Source organism: Thermobia domestica, chromosome 12, assembly GCF_964235325.1.
Source record: "Thermobia domestica chromosome 12, izTheDome1.hap1.1, whole genome shotgun sequence".
NCBI classification, from domain to species: domain Eukaryota; kingdom Metazoa; phylum Arthropoda; class Insecta; order Zygentoma; family Lepismatidae; genus Thermobia; species Thermobia domestica.
The window spans coordinates 60,247,150-60,269,859 of NC_137465.1; the positions used below are offsets into that span (position 1 = coordinate 60,247,150).

The 22,710-nt window shown below is 34.7% G+C and overlaps 1 protein-coding gene across 1 annotated transcript in view; it reads right to left on the reverse strand.

Annotated features, from left to right (window-relative positions):
* The window catches only part of Mat89Ba (nucleolar protein 6 Mat89Ba), an 87,079-nt gene that overhangs the window by 58,385 nt on the left and 5,984 nt on the right, over window positions 1-22,710 (reverse strand). The window contains exons 2-7 of the mRNA XM_081733732.1: window positions 16,505-16,657; window positions 7,663-7,797; window positions 6,205-6,321; window positions 5,047-5,229; window positions 4,036-4,336; window positions 227-387 (exon numbers count right to left, since the gene is read on the reverse strand). Coding sequence (XP_081589858.1) covers window positions 227-387; window positions 4,036-4,336; window positions 5,047-5,229; window positions 6,205-6,321; window positions 7,663-7,797; window positions 16,505-16,657 — 1,050 coding nt within the window. The remainder of the gene's footprint in view (window positions 1-226; window positions 388-4,035; window positions 4,337-5,046; window positions 5,230-6,204; window positions 6,322-7,662; window positions 7,798-16,504; window positions 16,658-22,710) is intronic.

Here is a 22,710-nt window from a genome sequence, read left to right on the forward strand (position 1 = left end):
TTATTATTTAATGTGCATCCTATTGTATCTAAGTAATAAAAATCCTGACTGAATTGGGTTGATACAGAGCGGGAAGCATTGATACGGTCTGTCTTCATGGCCTTTGGATTCTTAAGCCATAAGCTACTTTCATAACCTAAAGATGTGATTATTTAATAATGAATTTTTATGCATCACTAACATTTAACTACTCTAATGTCTAACAGGCTAATACAATACTTTTTACCTGATCCAATTCTCGCTGTCGAAGCCATACACTTAACAAAATGATGCCTTCTTTCAAGTTTGGCTGATCTTCCAAAATTTTACTTCTGAATTCTTCATTCACATCCACTGTCAAATCTACTAATATACTATTATTGTAGTGAGGAGTATTCAAATTTTCATCTGTAATATTAAATAACAGTAAATTATTTAAACTAGAATAAAATATTTTTTGACTTGCAAGAGATCAGAGTTGACTTCTCTTTTCTTTCTGGTAAGTCTATTATGGTTCCAATATCTTGTCAACTATAACAGAATTTGCCATACTCGATTTTAGCGGAAGGTGGTCAAAATCTTTTATCAAGTATTTGCATTCAGTGTTTCTTTCAGAAACAATGTTCCGGGGCGAAAGCACATTTAGTATTGGGGGGGGGGGGGGGGGGGCACTGCTGGTACTATTCTATTTATTATATTATAGACGTATTATTTTGGTCTACTCCGGGGATGCACTGCTCCTTCCAAAAAAAAAACATGTCTGAAGAAACACTGTTTGCATTCTTAAGTACAACATACATAAAGTACATTTCAATTCAAGGGAAGCAGAACTTTCACCTCTACTTTTTTCAAATACTTTATGACAAGGATGCAAATAACCACTCGCCCGGGACGAGTGGTTCATCGGAGCGGGCGAGTTTTTAATATTACTATTATTTATTTCAAAGGTAAGTAAATGATTTCTATTGTGGGATGTGGACTAGTAAAATTTTGTTGCTTATTTGCATCCCTGCTTTATTATATGTTTTAAAACTGTTTTCTTCACTTCCATAAATAAGTCAGATAACCAATGTTAATTGGACTATTACAACTTTACCTAAATTTAGACAATTTAAAACAAAATTTAGGAGTTCTATCATTTTATTCACAGGTTTCTGTAATTCCTGAATGTTACTTGTACTTCCAAGCTTTCGTCTCTTCCCTGGATAAAAACAGGAAGAAGAAAAATAAAAGCATCAGGGTATAGAATGAAACGGACTTACCAAAGGAACAGCGGTGCTGGAACACACTTTGTCAATTTCAACGATCAAACGTCAAATGGTGGTGACACAAGTTGCAATACGAGAGATTCAATTTCTGCTCTCTTTTGTTCTTTAGTGGAAGGTTGCCAGTTCATACTGGTAACTTTGTTGTTGTGTCAATGTTGTGTGAATTTTGTAATTACTACTTCCAATTTATCATTTAACTATCCTTTGTCTAAATTTAATTTTGGTTTTCTTAAATGAATAAATAAATTTTCAAATACGAGTATCTACTTCATTTTTGGCCCCCAATAAAATTTTTGAATGTTCTCTCTTGTGTTTAGTTTCTTTTAGATGGTTCGATAGACCTGACACCGGGTTTCCCGCTTTTGAATCCCTAATACACTCCTTGACACGTACTCTTTAAATTTCTTTTGGCTTTGGTTATGTAACTCACTCACAACTGCATTTTCTTCCATAAATACCTGATTTTTCATTGGAATCCGTGTAATAATTCTTAAATTTGGTAACATTCTTTCCTAAGTTTTTAGGGGGAGGGGGGATTCAAAGCTCTATGGAAACCGTACTGCATATAAAACTTATTCAATGCAGTTGTCAATCTGAGAAGAATAGGTAATCTCACCCATTTTATGTTATTTGTCTCGGTTCCAGATGTATCGAAACCCAAATCCCTTTTAACCTGTTTATACCGATTCATTAATAATGGGACTGTATACCTGTTCATATTACCTGTCTTCAGTAAATGGTCAATATCTATCTATACATGACTCCAAAGAGGTATGTCGAATGGTACGTAAAAAGAAATTCTTTCAAATATTTGCTTTGGTATTTGCAGAAGGAGCAGATTTATAATGTGTGTAATGAATACCAGCTGTAGGCTTGGGGTAGAAACTAATTAACTTATTGTTATATCTTCTTATATTGAGATCTAAATAATTGAGTATTTTGCTTTTCATTCTCAACTGTAAATCTCAAATTATATGGATACTGTTAATTTATTCAGTAAAAGCTCAAGCTTTCAAGTATCCTCGTACAAGAAAAGTACGTTGTCCACATATCCATACTAGCGCACCGTACCCAGTATACGTTCTTTCAGAATCTTACTTTCAGTTGAATGAAGAACCACATTTACAAACGAAGGTGATAATGAGTTCCCCATTTGCTATACCTTCGACTTGGTGGTAAATACTATCTTCAAAAGAAAAAAATATTATATTTTAAGCAAAATCCAAGGAGCTTTAGTATTTCGTTCATTTTGAAAATACTAAGATACTTACTGTACAAGATGGTCGTAAACTGATTCATAAATTAATTGCAGAGGGATGGACGGGTACATGTCAACTACGTCTATTGACGCCATTTCAATGTTATTAACATTACGCTAAATTGCATATTTGTTGTTTCATTTCAAAGCTATTCTTCACACAATGTGTAAGGGAAACATTCAAACATTTGAAATAGTTGACAAGCAATTTAGCCAAATTGTACGTAGGATGATGATGTCCTGAGATAAGAGATCTAACGGAGACATCTGCTTTATCTTTGGTAGATCATAAATTATAGATAGTCCTGGATCCGGGATTTTTAAGACTTTACAGGTGGAATAGCCTAAAATGTATGATTTGGCAATGATACTATTTGTATTGACTACAACTTTTTACAACGGGTTGGATTCTAATCTAATAAATAAATTATCTTGCACTTTATCCAAAATCTTTTCGTTGTACATTTCCTTCGGAATGATGACACATTTGTTCCCTTTGCCAGCCTTTATACATCAATTGTTGTGCTGTGGTAACTATTTCTTAAAATCATTTATAAGTCTAGTGTAGTTTTTCTTTCTTTCTTTTGTCCTGGTAACAATTAACACATTTTAATATCAAAGTGTGGGATATTTACAAAGTCATAAAGAAAATTTACATTAAATTCTGACATGAATAATTTTAATGTGGTTTATACCGGCAAACTGTCTTGCACTTACATGTGCACACGCAACATGGGATGGATTTTACCTTTTTATACTTGACGGATTGCAACCCCAAACAATAGTACGGCTCGCATGGTTCCGGGTTTGATTCCCGGTGGGGGTACAGTTGAACGACCAAAATGGTTCTGATTGCACTATAATCAGTAGGTCCACGTCTCCTTTAGCCTAGCAAGCATAACCGTGAAACGTTAAACTAAATCAAACCGAAACCAAACAATAGTGTTACTTGTGCATGCTACAACAAGGCGCATACCAAGTTTCGTTAAATTATAGTACATTTTACGGGAGTTATCGCGGAACAGATGGACACACAAATGTCAATGATAGAATCTTCACTGAAGTTCGCCTCTATAACATAGTACACTTATAATCACTCCTTCACTCATAGCTCCAAAATAGCATATTATATATATATACATACATTAGTTTAATGTTTCATGATTATGCACAGTGGCTAAGGAAGACTGTGATGATGATAATGAACGAGATGGCGGAATTAAGAAAAGTGGGAGAAAACGGAAGAACCTCGAGAAAACTCACGCAGTGTTTGTCCACCACAAACCCCCACTAGCCAAGAGCTGGTATCCAACCATGGACACCACGCACCAGAGGTGAGCACTATACTACTGAGATATACTATGTGTATTCGTAAGGCAATCGACTGAATACAGTCTTGTCAAAAATGTTGTACTATTCGCAAGAAGTTTCCTTAAGGTCAAGTATTACAATTAAAAAAAAAAAAAAAAGTCAAATAACGAAATTATTATTAATTCAAATTCAATTACTGTATACAATACACTGACATACCTTCGCTACTTTCATCTTCAAAATACCAGCTACTCCTTATGTTGCTTCTTATTGGTGATAATAAATTAAGTTTGGTAAACGAAGCAGGAGCTGCTGCATGTACTGAGACTAGGAAACGTTTTCCTACTTTCCCTTTAGGTTTAATTTGTAACACCGGTTTCAAAATATCACCACAGTGATACGAAAAATACATCTCTTCCACAACATCTGTATTTTTCAGCTTCCCTGACAAGTACGTCAAATACAGAGCTCTCTTCCTCAAATAAATTTGATTTATGATATCTCTCCTTTGTAAACATATCTGAAAAAATACAAGAGAAACCATAACTATTAAATAGAGAGATTTAAGAAATGGGGGGGGGGGGACCTGAAGAGGTTTTATTTTGACATCTTTAGCATGAAGAAAAAATAAAACAAACCAGACTGGGATTTTTAAAAACTGTGTAAGGATAATGAAAGAAATTAGAACACTAGCACAGGCACTAGAACGGCAATGAAAATACTGAAAAGAGCTATTAAGGAAGGAGGATCAAACGTGGTAAAAGTAGTGAAAATGTTACATCTTCAAAACATGTAACATTTCTACTACTTTTACCACGTTTGATCCTCCTTCCTTAATAGCTCTTTTCAGTATTTTCATTGCCGTTCTAGTGCCTGTGCTAGTGTTCTAATTTCTTTCATTATCCTTACACAGTTTTTAAAAATCCCAGTCTGGTTTGTTTTATTTTTTACATCTTCAAAACAAGAAAAAAAGAAAAAGAAAAAGAAAACGTGTTCTATTGAAGATTACAGGTCTTTGGCATGGTACACAAAACAGACATTTAAGAAGATTCCCCACTCAGGGGCCAACTAATACTAGTTTTTCTCTTCAACAAAATTCCTTATGGATTTATTTTACTGACTTCCTTCAATTACATCTTCTCTTCGATATTCTACGACCATATCAAATAAAGCATTGTTTGACAGATTACAAATTTTATAATATAACTTTCTATGTATGTATAAACTTACTTGTGGTATTTCCAATTTTACATCCACCACGACGTTAGGTCCTAAACAACAATCAGTACTGTACGATCCAATTATCTTAATATCTGATGGCCTATGATAACTAAAGTTGCCTTTCACGTTGTAAGGATGTTGATGAAACGGTACAGCTACCTTAAGCTTCTTTACCCATTTTTGATCAGCTAACTGCAAAGAAGGAAAGAAAGGTACAATGTTAAGTACTTCAACGAAATCAATAAATATAAAGTGTGAACCTGCGTTTATTAATTAGGGAAAGGTTCACTTAGTGAGTATGTCGTACGTTTGCTCTCTCTGATTGCACGAGTAATATATATACTAGGTGGTCCATTTGTGCGGTACAATTAGTGAAGTTACACAACGAACCATACAGTGAAGTGAGTAGGGTTACTTGCACCCAAGGGAATAATATGCTTACAAAACCCAAGGGAATAATATGTCTTCGTATAAAAAATGTATATAATTCATTTTATATTGGAGATATCATGCGAATCGCTCTCACCGACACTAAAAGAAGCAAGTTAAATTCGTATAGTATAAGAAGCGTGAAAATTGTTCACAAATCAACTACCGTTCCAAGAAACGTAAAATTTAACAATAATCTACATTTACGGTTAAAAATTTAAAAATAAATAAATAAATAAACTAAAATAAAATAAAATAAAAAAATAAAAATCCGAGTGAAGCAAACTGTTAAGGCAGGTCATGTGTTTAAACAATTGCTTTATTATGGGATCAAGATTCATGACAAAAAGTCTGTTTAGCATCAATCGGGACCAAGTGTTTATAATGAAGTCTAGCTAAAATTCCTGAATACTAACCTAGTAAGCAGTAACCAAATGAAATAAACTCCCCATTAAAAATATGTGATTTCGTTCTTCATCATTCCTAAAGTGCCTTAATTTTCCATAATTTATATTAATGAAATGGTCAAAGCGAGAAAACGTTTCACCGATTTGAAATTAATTTTTGAACATTGTTAGCACTTGGGTTGACCGGGGCTTTTATCAGTTTCATTTTGATTAAAATGCGTATCTTAAGGCAGGGGGAGGGGGTGTCAATTTTTTCTCAAGTAATTTCTTACACGTATTTTTTCGTGTTGAAAACGGCATTTCAGCAAGTATACGTATATAGCAAACTTACCTCTTTCACTTCAGAGTCTGGAATGTCATATACCGTCTCTTTGAATTTCTCAAACCAGGAATCAAACAATCGTCTGTACTTTTCCTTGACCTTCAGTTCTTGTAACATCTCTTCTATCTACAATGCAAGATGTGAACACGTTTATGTAAACTTCAAACTTTTCACTACTTCTCTATATACTAACAAACATACTCAAACTGTCAATGTAAGAGTATCCTAAGTGATGTATAAGAGGACAGAACATGGTAATATAATCAGAAATCATATTACAATTATACTCTTACATTATTACAATGGATTGTTTTAGCAGCTAAATTGGAATAGATTTCTAAATTTTTCAACAAGTAATAGTTTAGACTCAAATCAAATACAATATACATTGGAAGAAAAGGAACGCAAAGTTTCCAAAAAAAGATACGTTTTAAAACAGTTGATGTCGTCGGATTTTCGTAAGAAGTTCTTTAATTATTTATGTAATGTTAACCGATTTCATGAAAATGCACTAATGTAAGCCAAATCTCCTATCTACTGACAAAGTACTAATTTACAACAAATATCTTCTAAATTTTAAGTTAAGTTAATGTGAATTATTGCATTTTGTTAAATATGTATTCTGAGAATTTATTTATTTTAATGTTAAAAATAAGAAAGAATAGAATGAATAGACCGAAACATTCAAAATATGAAGATTTCCTTTTACGTTTCTACTACATATTGATTGTAGTAATGATTCATCTGTTCCATTGATCATGTATACAACAGAATTTGAGATGGAATCGTTATAATGACAGGAATGCTTTGCGTAACACAGTTAATTGGCACCAAGAAACGTCCGCACAATGCAAAACCATAATGTTCAAGATCTAGAACCTTTCTATTTCAAATGTGCCCCTGCTGGCGCTGCTGTCGATGTGTGTTTCCCGTACATCCCCTGAAAGAGGAAGGACAAGTTGCTGTGGCCAATGTCCATTAATAGTTAGATGTGGACAGGACTGCCACATTGAATTATTTCACAGGCTTCGATGTGCACTGTCTTGTTAGTCATTCTAAGTAGCCTACGATCTTCACTCGTAAAGACCACCGACTGAATGACAAATTGGCAACACAGCCGAGGTCCTTCATTTCTTTCTCCAAAGCGAAGGGAAGATTTCCTCCGCAAGAGGGCGGCGGGGGTGGGGCCGAAGTATGTTTCACATATTTTCTGAGGATACACTTAAAATAGAAAGGTTTTACTTATAATGGGTTTTGCATAACTTCTTAAGCCTCAAAACATACGCTATATCTCATCAAAATCGAATAATTATCTGTTATGTGGAACGCATACAAACAAATGGGCACCAGGTAGAATGGCAGAAGTTGGTTTTAATTTCCTACGTAAGTAAATATATACTACTACCATATTATTATATAGTAATATATAATATTGCATATGATTAATATTATATAAAAATATATTACCTGTAGACGGAAGAGGTTAGAATGAAACAAGTTTTCTGTCTCACGAAGTTGATTCAATTCATCTGTTGTTGGAGGTTTGAACAAATCTGATTTAGATAGTTTCATCTTTTTTCTTCCAACAGCCGTATCATCATCCTGAAGAAATAAAAGAAATCTATTAATCCGATTGCAAGAACAGACTTATCTAAACTTTTGGTAATCCATTCCTGTTTCATTTATTTTAACAAATGTTTCAAAGGCTATGACTGTTCTTTATCAAATGTTTTTCAAAATGGCTACGACAAAAATGATACCAATAAGGCAATATCAAAGAGGCTGAATTCTATCAAGAAGCAAGATTCAAAAAGGAGTTCGGATGTGGATAAAACAAAAGTTTGACTTCATGCCCTTCATTCGAGGTATCTTTAATAAAATTAATAAAAAAAAAAAAAGTCATTTATTGAATAAATGAAACAATAACAATTCACATGCCACCTTTAAAGATCAGATAAATACTAAGCTCTGTGAAAAATCAAGAGCGATTAGACACCCCTGGTATTTATTTAATTCCATGTGAATATGGCCTAACTTACATAACTGAACAAACGGAACGTACAATTAAGACCAGCTGTAACAATATATTACCGCAGGATTCTGAAACATGTTTTTTTGATAGCGCACACATTAGTTCCTAAATGAAGCCTTGACTCGACTACGGTTTTTGTCTTATCTTTGTGTCATGAATCACCTCCCAAACGTTGTCGGTGTTGTTTGGAAACACCTTGTATATATATTAAAGATAAGGCTCCTAGGCCACCTGCTCATCTTGACCTAGTTCGTCTTGAACCTGCATTTTTCCATAAGACGTTCGTTACTTATTACTCTGTAAGTTGGCCACCTGTCTATCTTGGAAGTTGAACACATTGAAGCAATTTTTACCCTTTAATGATAATCACCTGCGTATCTTGGCCACGCAAAATATCGTTCTGTTATTTTTCTTGTAACTCTTCCGTATTCCCATATTGGAGGCAGATGTTCTGTATTTGTGACTGGAGACAACAAAGTATGGATTCCCATGATTTGTTCTTGGAGGTCAATAGCCAGAACACTACCCTAATAAAGGGATGGTGAAGGAAGATGTGAATAAGAAAAAGCACGTACAGGAATTCAGGAAATGGTTGTACGTATTTGTTTACAATGTCTATTGTGGTAACACCATTAGCTATACCGTCTTCTTTCATCAGTGGGGAGCTTTAGTAATTCCGGAAAATTCTGAAGGTTAAAGCTAACCATCTCAATTGTCAACTATTGGCAGATAACGGCATGTCGAAAGGTAACGGAGGTTCTGAGATTTGAATTAAGATTTTCTCAAAACATCTTTCGCTCCGAGGGAAACCTCCGCTCATTAAGAAGAGGTAATTAACTACAAAATTAGAATGTGCAATATGTGTCAAAAAGAATAAAAGAAATAAATCTCGTAGAATGAACAATCATGAATAAATTTATTAAAAGCTGGTTCGTTATTTTTCGAAAGGTATCCACAGAGAAAAAAAATTGTCGCACATAAATTGTTCAATTTATAATTTTACTTTTCTTGTTTTCAATCTAAATTAAATATTAATTTCAATAAACTGCGTACATATGTTCTATTTTATGGCTGTTTGTGTTATTGTGTTTTCAATCCGAATAATTCAGTGTACCAGACTGGTTTTCAGGAGGGAAATGATACAAATATTAAACAGATAATATATGTATTTTTTCTAGTACTGCATATTGTTATGATTACTCTATATACATTATTTGAAAGTAGCTGTCATGCCATTGCTTATTAAAATTTTACTAGAAATCCTATTCTGAAAATACACCAATCACGCTCATTTTCTGTAAGTTGGCCATTTTTCCAATAGAACCGATGGTGGCCAACATAGATAGGTTTATATATATATAAGGTGACTATTGATAATGTATGTGTATACGGTTAAATTAACCAGAAAAGTCAGCATTACAAAGATAAAACTTTGTTTGAAATTGCGTCTATTATATTTAGATATGCTCATAGATATAAAATGTTAATCGAGGCGCAATAGATATAAAATTACGTGACAGCATCTTGAATAGAGAGGAAAGCTTGAAATTAAGTAAGATTTGGAACATTATATTACAATAAACATAAAACGTGAAGAGAAGGAAAGAAATAATAACAACAATATTCAACACAGAAAATGTTACGGAAATAAGATTAGCTAAACTCTACTAATTTTGGGCCACTGACTTCGAAAATATTAAAAATTCTGAAGATTAGCTCTGGTTTTCGAGTTACAGCCTTGGCCTGAAATTACACTTTTTGCACTCATTTTTTTTCTTCTTTCTTCACATAAAACGTATCATATTTTTCATAATACGGTATCTTCGCGTTATCGATTATATTTGCGGTGAAGTAACATTTGCTTTGAGGAAGTATCCAAATTATAGCGTCTATAGAAATTGCACTTTGTGTGTATATGATATATTCGGTATACAAATGCTGTCTTCAACAAGGTCGTTGTGAAGTTCTATGTCTCCGTCCAAATAATGCCTTCATCGAAGAGAGGTATAGTAATTCTATCCCAGCCTCCACGTCATACTACTCTCGCTCTACCTCGCACTCAATAATTATTCACAGCATTTTTGTGGTTTATCATTTAATATGTTACACGAGTAGCTCACTTCCCTCCACATATCTTTTTACTGTAAATTGCATCAATCCAATTTACATATAATTTAATTCAAAGGTGCTCATGTAAACACTATTGTGTGTTAGTCAACCTTATTACCGGTTTTTGAGGCTCATTTATTGCTTATAATCAAGATAGACAGTCCATGTTAACTTCGAACTTATTAACCAAGCCTCGTAGAAAACTCTATTAACCAAGCCTCGTAGAAAACTCTCTCGCAATCATATACATATATGTTTGTCTATGTGTGTGTGGCTTCAACCAAATCGTCCAAGACTCCCTTATATGGTGAAAAAGAAAGAAAATCGCTCAGCGTGCGTTCCACAGGAAAGACTCATCGATAATTTTAGCCATGATTCTAGTTCCAATGTTACGAGTAAAAATCGGGAATTTCGGTCAGCCTTATACATATCAAAACCAGTCAAAGGAACACTCATTCGCGCCTGCTTGTTAAGCAGCAGGACCCTTGTGTCCTTGCTTCGAGCCACCCACAAGTATAGTTCGATTGTGCTGTTCCAAGTTATTTCGCACCATGGGTTGATCATTAAGTTGAGAAATTACCTAGAAATTGCATATTTATATTTGAGTGCTAAAAACAGTGTGCTAAAGCGGACTTCCCGGCCTATCATCAGTGTTGTAATTAGTTAAGCATCACGGACAGTGGATTATTTGATATTCACATACGCCTTGATATTCATCTGTGCTTTCATGTGTTGAGTAACAGTGTGAGATCTGAGACACCACAAGCAAAATCCAGAGCATTCAATGTGAAAGTGTATCCCGTATCAGCATGAATCATCGCTTACGAAACTTGTCGCGAACCCCTGTGATTATTAAAGCCTCGGTGCTGGGACCAAGACGACCTCAAAGTGGATTGACCGGTCGAAGATCATAGTGAGTACCATAAAACATATTTCAATCGATAATTGAGCCACCTAATACGAAAAGGATAAACTTATTAAACGGCTGTATAAATCAAAGTAGAAATTTTGCGCATTTGTATGACTGATGTCATTTTGCAAGTAGTTTAATTTGCAGTAATTATTATTGTGTGTGTTATATATTATAAAATAGGATTTTATTTACTTGCAAGGTTTTTTTAAGCTTACCATTCGCGTCCAAACTATCTATCTATTTATTTGAATATTTTACGGCACTTATATTCATATCCGCCGTCCCCAAGCTTCGGTTGTGATAGAATATAGGTATGGCTGAATCGGCTTTCGTTTTGGCATAGCTGGGAAAACGAGAGAGAGGGAGAAAAAAAGATACATAGAGAGACAACAGAAAAGTGAGTAGCATATTTGTGTTCACAGGATATCACGCCCACAACGAAAAAAAAAAAAAAAAAAAAAAAAAAACATGATTTCAACCTATAGCCCGTGAAACCTTTTCTGCTGCGAATAACTTTACAATGTTCATTCTAGTTACCCACAAGTTACAATTCTAATCATTGTCGATATCAATCTCCGTTATTAATGCAAAGAATACTACTTATTTGTATGTAATTTGTAATTATTAGGTGCAACTATTTAATAACAGTAAGCATAACTATAAGATAACTTAATTAGTGCACACATTAATAGCATCTCTATTGTATGTGATCTAGCGCGTTAGCGAAGATTTGTCGTATTTTACTTTCGAGGGAGCATTATACTAAATTGAGATTTGCCATTTTGTAGTTCCATTGAGAAAAGCCTGTTGTAATTCCTATTGAAAGTACTCGAACATTATAAATTTGGAGATTTATGTCCTGAGCTTTTGTTTGCCCTCGTATGTTGACACAACAGCTTACGTTTCTTCTTTAACAGTATGCCTATAACGGAAGTAATCCTTGTATTAAGGTTTTACTTAATTCGCTGCGTGCGGCGGTGAAAATATTAAGCCACATACTCCGGATGAATCACCTCTTCAGTCGACTTGGCTTTTAGAAATTATCTAACGTACTGGCAATATCTTTTGTATATTAACAATACATCTATATTCTTTTTGTCAAATAAAAATTTGCTGCATTTACAAACTAATGGTCAGTGTACTTTTCTTAGGTTGCAACATTACCGGCGCCTCCATCATAACGTGTGCTACAAATTTTAAACTGGAGTGACTTAGTATTTTATAAATTTATATGTTTGGGGTAGAGCGTAAATCATCTGGAATTTGTAATATTGTATATTAAGAAAACTTAAAGATCAATTTTAATGATTTTTAAAGATAAGAAATAAAATATATTTTTTTAGATATTCTGGGACATCACACCACGAGCTATCAGGACTTGAAATGGTTTTAATTATAAAAATTTACTAACTTGTAATGGCACAGAAACTCAACCATTATGACTATTTAACATTATAAATAGATATAATACTCACTGGTAGTTTACCTCGACGATTGTTAATCGATGTCTTTTTACTAAGCGAACTTCATTCCAACTTCTGAGTCCACTTTTTGTACTTAACCAGCACAACCCCTTTCCAGGATTTAGATTTTCCCTGGTTGTAGCGTAGAGCTTAGCTCAGGTCTCCTTATGAAATGCCTTACTTTGTTATTTCCGTATAGGAAAAGTTTCTATAACTCTGGTGTGATGCCTACGTTATGTTTTTTATTTTCCTAAACAAATAGTTAAAATATCACTTCCTTGTTTTACAATAAACAAAATAAATTTACATAGTAGGATTTTAGGTACTTTACAATATTGATTATTTATCCAAATATTGTATTACGGCTTCCTTACGTACCTCGACTTGGAGGTCCATATTGCTAGTGTAGTGATTGAGTGTGATAATTATTTAGCTATGCAATCATGGTGATCCATTGGCTTTCATATCTCACAGTGGAAATCCGGCATTTACTATTTGTGCATACTTTGTCGAACTTAGCTAGATCGACTAAATTATATTCACCGTCATAATATTCGGAGACTGGTCATATTTGTAATGTGAATATTCCAAGCTATTCATATACAATCACTAAAATCTGAAACTGAATTGCTCTTTACTTACCTAATAATAATTTATTAGCCAACAATTATGTTCCCTATTCAACATTTATATTACAAGTGCATGGGAAATGGGAAGAGGGAATTTCTTTCCTCAATTATTGAAATAAAAAGTCCAAGTTAAACTTAGAGTTTTGCTGAATTATAACAAAAATCCAGAAATAATTATTCCTTTCTTCGAGGAATTTATTTTACATACATTTTTTTTAGGATGTTAAGTAAGCTATTTAGTGTACTGTGCATTTGAAAACAACCTGCACCTTATGGATTATTCTTTTATCATACCTCTTCTTCAATTCTGACTGTTCTAGCCCATTTAACATATTCAATAGCTAGATTTTCGGAACTGGGAAGAGAGGGGAGGTACAGAATCGAGTACCTAGAAATCTACCGTTGGCTGTCTCAAGAAGTGAATGTTCCTTTTAGCAGTATTCTGAGACAAGATCTACAACTATTCGTATAAGATATAGGTAGTACACTAACTGCTCCTGACAGATAAGCTGAGTTGAAAGACTATTTGTGATATGTTCCTGAACAAGTGAAACGAGGACCAAACATAGGATGTCAGATGAGGTTCATTTTTACTTATCTGGTTATTCCTTAGTTACAACACTTTGGTTTGTCACATATGTGGATGTAATAGGACGGTGCTACTCGTCATAGAGCATGATTACCTAATGGCAACCTTTCGTCAAGTTTTTCCAGCACGTCTAGTTTCGAGATCCGGTGACATCCATTAGCTATCAAGATCATCCGATCTAACACCAGGCGTTACCTTGAAAGAGTATACGCAGAAAAGCACTCATCAGCTGATGAACAAAAAGAAAGCGTCAGCAGCGAAATTAAAGCCATTCCAGTTGAGATGCTGCACTGCGTCATGCTGGCGACGAGAGACAGAGACAAGAATGTTCTCGTCGCAATGTTTTCACTTCAAAGTTGTGATATTCAAAACTTAATACAGTGCGCAATACTCATGTAATCCAGCTGTGTATTAAACCCAGTTTGTAATAAATTGAATAATTACAAATTACTTATCAAGAATAAATTTTTAAGAACGATTAACAAAATTTAATCAGTAATTTTCATTGTTGATAGAAAACAATGTGCAACTCTTTTTGTAGGAAAGAACTTACCCTGTGCTTGTCCCTGAGGACGAGTGACCGAGGATAGTATTCGAAATATTAGAAGAAAAATTGACTGAGGAACATCAGTAGGTTGATTATTTCAATCCAATTTTTTTTATTTAAAATGTATCCCATCAATATGGAACACTTTCTATTAACATTAGTTATTATTTGTACCATAACATTACTTATCCAAATATAAAATTATAACAAAGTAACAATAAACATTGTACAATCCCTAAATTAGTACAAACTTGTACAATCCCTAAATTAGTGCAACAGTGACGATAAAAGCGTTGCTTCTGAAACGTCTACTAAAATCAACATATAGAGCTTCCCATTTGCCTCAAGGGTTTATAAGGTCCCACTAGGAATGACTCTCAAACAGAAAGACCACAAATAAGCATGCTAATCACTCAGCTATGAGATTCGTAAAACATGTAGGGATCTATTCCCAGAACAATTTTGCTTTTTCTTGTTGTATAACATTATTAACTGCTGAATCAAAATTCCATACTTCTTTAAATTTTTCATATTTCTAGGCAATAGTGTATCTGTCTTTCTTAAGTCTCGCAACACACAAATGGAAGGCGATATGAGGTAAGCCCATACTTAAAGTATCAGTCTCCTAGTACTTGTAATTTAGAAAATTCAGGAAATATTAAATCACAACTCAAGAAAAGTGCAAGAGATTTGCAATTTAGATAAAGGAACACTATCACCAGTCTTGAATTCAGTTTCGGTATAATATAATCCATATGTTGTAAGTTAGTATTGACAGATGTCATGAAAGTGAATAAAAAATAAAATTAAAAAAAAAAAAAAAACGCAGATTTTCTACTACTTATCAAACGTACTTCTATTTCGTTTTAGTTACCCGCTTAGCTAGGATCTTCTAAGAAAAATAAAATTGCAAAAATTCTAAAACGAAAATTAATACGCAGGGAAAAAACAAAAAACGGAAATAGAGCAATAGCACAACCATGAAAAATTTAAGCAAAGTGGAGCTCTCATCGCTGCCTCTCACAACGTTTCGTGGTTAATTGGTGAATTATTAAAATGATAAGTGGAAATACTAATTCCGTTGAATTGCATATGTTAAGATTTTTACCGAACGACTGTTTCGAAATTCACTTAACTTGAGTTATTCAATGATTCTTACCAAGTGTTCGTACTTCACTGCTGCGTAATATGTAATTTTAAATTATGATTAATACACAAAATTGGAAGTATTAACACTAAACAAATAGCAGAGCAGTGTAGCTGAATAGTCTGTGCTACAACAACACTCTGATTTGTTGGATGTGTGCGTGATGCGAGTTTGATTCCTGATGACTTCAATATTTAGCTTGCATTTATAGAGGAAAATGATTCATTTCTCAGTAATAAACAACACACTGAGGATCTTGTACAGCACGATGCAAACACTACGTTGTCACTCATCTAAGTTTTAAAATGGTTTAATTATTTTTCTTCTTTTATATAGATCATGCCTGTTCTGTATGTGTGCGAAAATATGGTCGCTTACTCTGAGGTAAGAAAGTAGACTGGGAGTACTTCAGAAGAACATCCTAAAACGAATATTCGGACCGAAGAGGAACGGGAATGGGGAATGACGGAAAGTTCATAACCAGGAACTATATAATTTATATAGTTTACCAAACATTGTTAGGATCATCAAATCTAGGAGGCTCAAGTGGGCAGGTCATGTAGCCAGAATGGAAGAAAGTAGGAACGCTTTCGAAGTCTTGACTAGAAGACTACTCGGAAAACGACCATTAGGAAGACCTAGGCGCAGATGGGGGGACAATATTTTGATGGATCTCCCAGAAATAAGAATACAAAGTAGAAACTGGATCTAGCTGACTAAGGATAGATGTCAATGGAGAGCTTTTGTGAACCCGGGTAATTACGTCCATTCTCTCTAACGCTCAATGCTCATTTTCATTTACTGAATTATCAACTTATTTAGGACTTCTCCAGTAAACAAAACGAAATATTCATCAACATTCCCTATTAAGAAAAATCACCTCTGACTGCTTTCTTTTCAGCAACACCGTATTATCATCATTAACTTCATTGTCAGTACCATCACCACTCAGTTCTTCTTCTTCATCATCGAAATCATCGCCTTCATCTTCCTCCTCGTCTTCCTCGACACTATCCTCCGTCATTTCATTAAGCTGAAAAGAAAAAAAATATAGCTACTATAATCAATTATATATATATATATAAATGTTTGAAACTCAAAAATTCCGAAGGGGGAATATCACAAAATGGAAACCATAATCACAACATAAAAAAGCATACAATACTAAAACTAAATTTATTTCTTCGAGTCAACTTTACATTGGCTGCAAACTTTAATATCATTACGTAGACATGAACAATGGAAGTACTTCCAACCAAAGAACGGTTACATTAGGAAACGATTAAAACAATCATCTTACGCGCCTTCTTCCTACGTACAAACCCTCGTACAAGTCCTCTTGTTTCGCTCTGCCTTGATGCGAATTAAATGTGATATAACTTTAACTAATCACCTAGCAATGGGTGTTTTCCGCATTTGGCAACAGAATTGCACAAGCATACCTTATCAACAGAACATGGGTCATCTCTCGCAATACTTTTAAATTCTCCTATCTATCGATGAGCATGAATGTGAACTGTGGAATCTAAGAAAATTATTATCATCTTTATTATGAGTACGGTGTAGATAAAAGCTAGGGAACATTTGTATTAAAATTTACAAGTAAAACCAGTTAATTCAGAAAGGAAGAGTAATATTTAAGGAAGTTAATCATGTAGGCGGACAATAGTTTAAGTGATCTTTGAACATGAACTTCCTCGTGGTTATATGGTTAAATTTGGGTTCGACTGCCGATGGGAGATCATGTGGCTCTGATCCAATGTTAAGCTGTAGGTCCACGTCTCATATAGCCTCGCTCCTGAAGAAAACTTTAAACTCTAATCTAATTTACTCTAATCATCTGAGAGCTTAGAAACAACGCTAAAAATGTGATTCATTATTATGCATTCTAATTCAAAACGCTTCTGGTCATGTTTATATATATAAGGAACCAATTTCTGCACGCAGTTGAATTAAATAGTAAGTAATTTTAGGCTTTTATTCTATATTTTATGTTTAAAAGTGCAAGGTGGTGACAAAAAATACGGGAAAGAATTCCCTGACTTTTCTTGGTGTTCCCGGACATTTTTGAATTTTTCCTGATATGTAATTAGCCATATAGAGTTTCCTACATTCATGTAAAAACAAGACCAAATATATATATATATATATATATATATATATATATATATATATATATATGTCATACATTTTTCCTAATAAACTAGACTAATGAATAATACGAAAATAAATACGTGCTCCATGAAATTACGAAACACTTACCTAATAATAATTACTACACAAAGCAAGAAATTAAATATCTTTCCTGAAACTTAAGTCACACGATGAAAGTTTCATCACACTTAAGAAAAAAATCACAGTGAGACATTCATCGAGAAAGAAAAGATGTATGTACATAAAACTGACTGTGGTATACTAACGTCATATCTTAACGACTTTGCTTTCAAAACGTACTGGAGAGGTTTCAGGAAAGCTTCGGGTCTCATCTTAAACGAAGGAAAATCCCAACATACACCTCCTCATGAGACGAAGCGTGCTTACGTAGGCGGAGACCGACTGTTTTCCGGGATAAGAAGTCAGCAACTACGAAGTGCCAACGACCTTCTCGGAGGTCAAGAGAGCGGGTGAAGGTCTCTTGCCCTTAGAAGGGAAAACTGTTCTAAAAAGCGGATAAACCATAAAGTGGTCATCATTGAAATATGGAAAGGAAATGGAAATACTACACACTATTTTTTTCCCAGGGGGGTGGGGTCAAAGAAATTGTGTTATTTTTGCAGGCCCTCAGGTTAACTGTTCCGTGATATGAAGTTCATTGACGAACTTAATGAACTGGAGAAAAACGTATGACTGGCATTTAGAATAATATGCAGAGATTTTTGTTGAATCATAAGTCTGACAATTTTCACGACGTTGTGTCCGACCTCGTAACTGACTACCAGGCATTGGGATGAAATATGAGCCTTAAAATTCACTTCTTGGACTCCCTCACAGACTTCTTCCTTCCAAACTTTGGATATTCCTGACGCCATTTTAGAGTAAGTTTTCAACATGTTTTCATTGTAGAAGCATCTTCTTGTATGCATAAGTTGCATAAACCACAGTACACATTTCTTTCCCCTGTCTCATCAAAACTGTGGGTGACAGGAAAAAAACTAAAACCAAATCTGGAATCAGTGCTGCCATTACTATTAGATTGACCTATTGGAGTTCTTGAGACAGAAAAAAACTTTTATTGTTGTTGTTGGCCAGTATAACCGTACTCCAAAACGTTTTCATTTGTACGATAAACTACCTTCACTTAATGCAGGACATGAAATGCTGATAATATTGAAACTAATAAGAATTTAAAAAAAAAAAAAAAAAAAAAAAGTTGGAATTATGCGTGCGTCGAAAACGAATTTATCATCACACTGTTGATCCAACTGCATTCTGTGGATATTTCACAAATATAATATTCCACTACAAAAAAGCTAATGCGTACAGATGTAGAATATAAGTTTGATACAGATTATTAGTGGAAAATTCAGATAAGTTTGTAAGTTTGAAGTTGCCAACTAGAAAACAAGCACTCGATGATTTTTAAAAAATTGAAATTCCCTAACTATTCCAGGTTTCCTCTAATTTCCTTACATTTTTCGGTTTTACAGGTTTATCGTCACCCTGCTGGTGTAGGGTTACTAGTCTAAAACCATTACAACTCCTATCATCACCATCATAGGTATTCTGCCCTTATTGGCAGGTCACTGCCACAGTTGAGAAGCTTCCATGCCCACGGTCCTCCGCTAATCTCTTCGTCTTCACGTATGATTTTTCTGTTTTTATATCATCCATTAATTGTAGCCTCTTTTGCCCCCTCCCTCTCTTTCCTGCCACCATACACTAGGACATCCCTCACGATACAATTTTTTCTTAGGCAATGTCCCAATCAGCTTCTCTTCCTCTTCATAATAATATCTATAAAGTGTTCTTTTCTCCCCCATCATTTCTAACATTCTTCCATTCGTTTCCCGCTCGATCTAATTATTTTTATTTTTCACTTTTCTCCACACCCACATTTTGAAGGATTCCAATCGTTTTCCATCACTTTTAAGTAATGTCCATGTTTCCGCCCCATACAGTACAACACTCCACACGAAGCATTTTATGAGTCTTTTTCTCAACTCTTTATTCAGGGTCTTTTCTTCCACCTAAGGGCTTCTTTCGCCATTCCTATTCTTGCTTTTACTTCACGTTCGCACTTCATATCATTACTAATAATACTACCCAGATATCGAAAACTATTCACTTGTTTATTTTCTACCTTCCCACTTTCTTATGCATCGAACAATTCTACCTCCTACCGAAATGCCGTCTTCATCATATAGGCTCTTTTTCACGATCTCTTCTAAATAGATATGTTGACGGGAGACAGCATCCTTGTCTAACTGTCCTTCTAACTGCACTCTCCTCTGTCAGTTCCTCCCCTATCCTAACAATTACTTGTTCGTTAACATATGTTTCTTATGAGTCTTCGATCTTTCCATCCCAACCGAATCTCCTTTAGAACTCCCAAAACAATTTCCAATTCACATGGTCAAAAGCCTTTTCTAGATCAATAAATACAACATGCACCTCTTTCTATTTCCTTTTTCTATAAATCTTTCACCGATCGCCCTAAATAATCCAATAGCATCTCCTGTACCCTTACCTCTCCTGAATCCGAACTGTTCCACCTCAATTTTTTCATTTGTTCTTCCATATAACCTTCTGCTCAGTATTTGGAGCAGAATTTTAGCTGCATGAGATATTAAACTAATAGTTCTATAATTCTCACATCTCTTTGGGTTCGATTTCTTAGCCATCGGTATCATGATCGTCTTCAGGAAATCTTTTGGCCACTCTGCTGTTTCATATATTTCATTCCAGAGTCGGAACAATTCTATCTTGCCCTTGTCTCCAATATTTTTAACGTATTCGATTCGCATATTATCTATTTCGGTTGCCTTTCCATTTCTAATTTCGGATATAGCCTATCAAACTCATCCCGAAGAATCCTAAACCCTTTATCATCCACACCCACTTCATTTTCTACTTCAACATTTAGGCTACATAATCTATCCCGACTCTTTCCACCTTCCTATGACCTCATTTCTCTCCCTGACTACCTTCCCATTCTTATTTTCTATTGCCATCGTAATACCCGCTTGTTTCCTCCACAATTCCACGTACACAACTCTTATACGACAGTTAAAATACTAAGTGAGTGCATACGAAAAAAGACCATGTCAGATATTTTTCGCAGTCGTAGTATTTCTGCAATGGGTACAAAGGTTCCAATGTAAAAATTAATATAATTAACGCGAATCTTCTATCATCACCTATGCTGTCATGTCTCAAAGCCCAAGTATTTTGGAGAATAATAATAAGAAAATCAGTAAGAACTATAATCTCTTAACCATTATCTGGAGTGATGTACCTGTAGGCCTAAGTACTTTACCTGTAGGCCTAAGTACAAAATTAGCTTATGGTGAGTACCTATTTTGCGTTTTCCGCACTTACTTTCCTTTACATATATACCTACAATCACTTCGCGCCCACTCTTTACAACAGCATCCCCGTAGAGACATAACAACTTCGCCCTGTCCTGAACAGATGGAAATTTTGCCTTTAGAATTACCTTGTACAGTTTGCTGTGTCTCATTCTCCCAGTAATCGTTTTAATGGCACACTTTACAGAAAATTTTATTTCTAGAAAATAAAGAATACAAATTAGAAGAAGATATAATACACTTTCTGGAATACAAGGGTAGTACTTTATTTAGATTTAGGAGGTCATTCTTGCTTGAACTATAACTTTCAAGCAATTACTTCTGACGGCAGCTCTCAACTTTATTTGAGCTAAGTATGGTATCGGCATAAAAAAAAAAAAAAAAGTGTAGGAGGCATGAAGAATATGTCTACGAAGAAATGTGGGTGCTATTCCATTTTACCGGGGCAAAACTGAACTTGTAAAACATACGGAAGGAATGCATCACTTGACTTCATAATATTGGATCGTATGTGTAGTCAAAATATATCGGGATCTTATCTCGAAAATGTGCAAGTTTTAAATATAAAATGCAAAATGTGTTCTTTACTACGCAGTGCTCCATAAGGAAGACAAGATGAAATGAAGTGCTATCAGAACCTTGGCAGTGTACAAACTGATCCTAGAAACATAGTTGAGCACAGACAGGGTTTGAAAAAACCTGGGCTTTTTTGAAAAAGCCCAACCCAGCTAGGTACATATGGGTTTTTCGGGTATTTTCGGGTTTAATCGTTTATTTTTTTTCGAAATATTTCAATGTCTTTGGGGTAAAAGTATTAAAATGTGATTTATATTTCAAGATTGTCATTGTCACAACTTGCAACAATTTTTTACTCACTGCTGTTTTGAAAAAATGGCCACCATTTTGAAATTTTACATTCGATCGCCAAGAAAATCTATACAGCCAATTTAGCATATCTCGTGCTTCCACCGTAAAAATTTTGAGCTCCCTCCAGGAAGCAAACCCAGGTCTCCCACCCCGAAGACGCGTACACTAACCGCTTAGCCATGAAGGAGCTGCAGACAAACGAACAAATGTAGATCAAGTCATCCAGAAGCCTGACTGACGTTCGCCAATGAAAAAGGGTCTATTAATTTAAAACAAAGATAAAATTCATGTTATATGAAATAAATAAATGTTTCAAAATGTCTTATATGAAATTAACCTCTTCCAGCGTAAATAAACCTCTCATATTTTCTCCATGAGAATACGGGACACCTCAGATCCCCCCTCAACTTTCCAACACAATACAATGAGCTGTAGTGTGGTGAACAGAAGTATAATAGGCTGCGGTGGCTGAGTAGTATCTCTGGTGCATGGGGTCTCTAGTTCGATCCCAGCTCGCGCCAAGTGAGCTTTGTGATGGACAAACATCTTGTGCGTGGATTTTCTCGGTATTCTTACGTTTCCTCCCACTTTCTTCATTCCGTCATTTCATTCATGTCTCATCATCACCGTCACCTTGAGCATAGCAGGCATAACCGTGAGACTAAAACTAAAAGATTTCATTTTTTATATA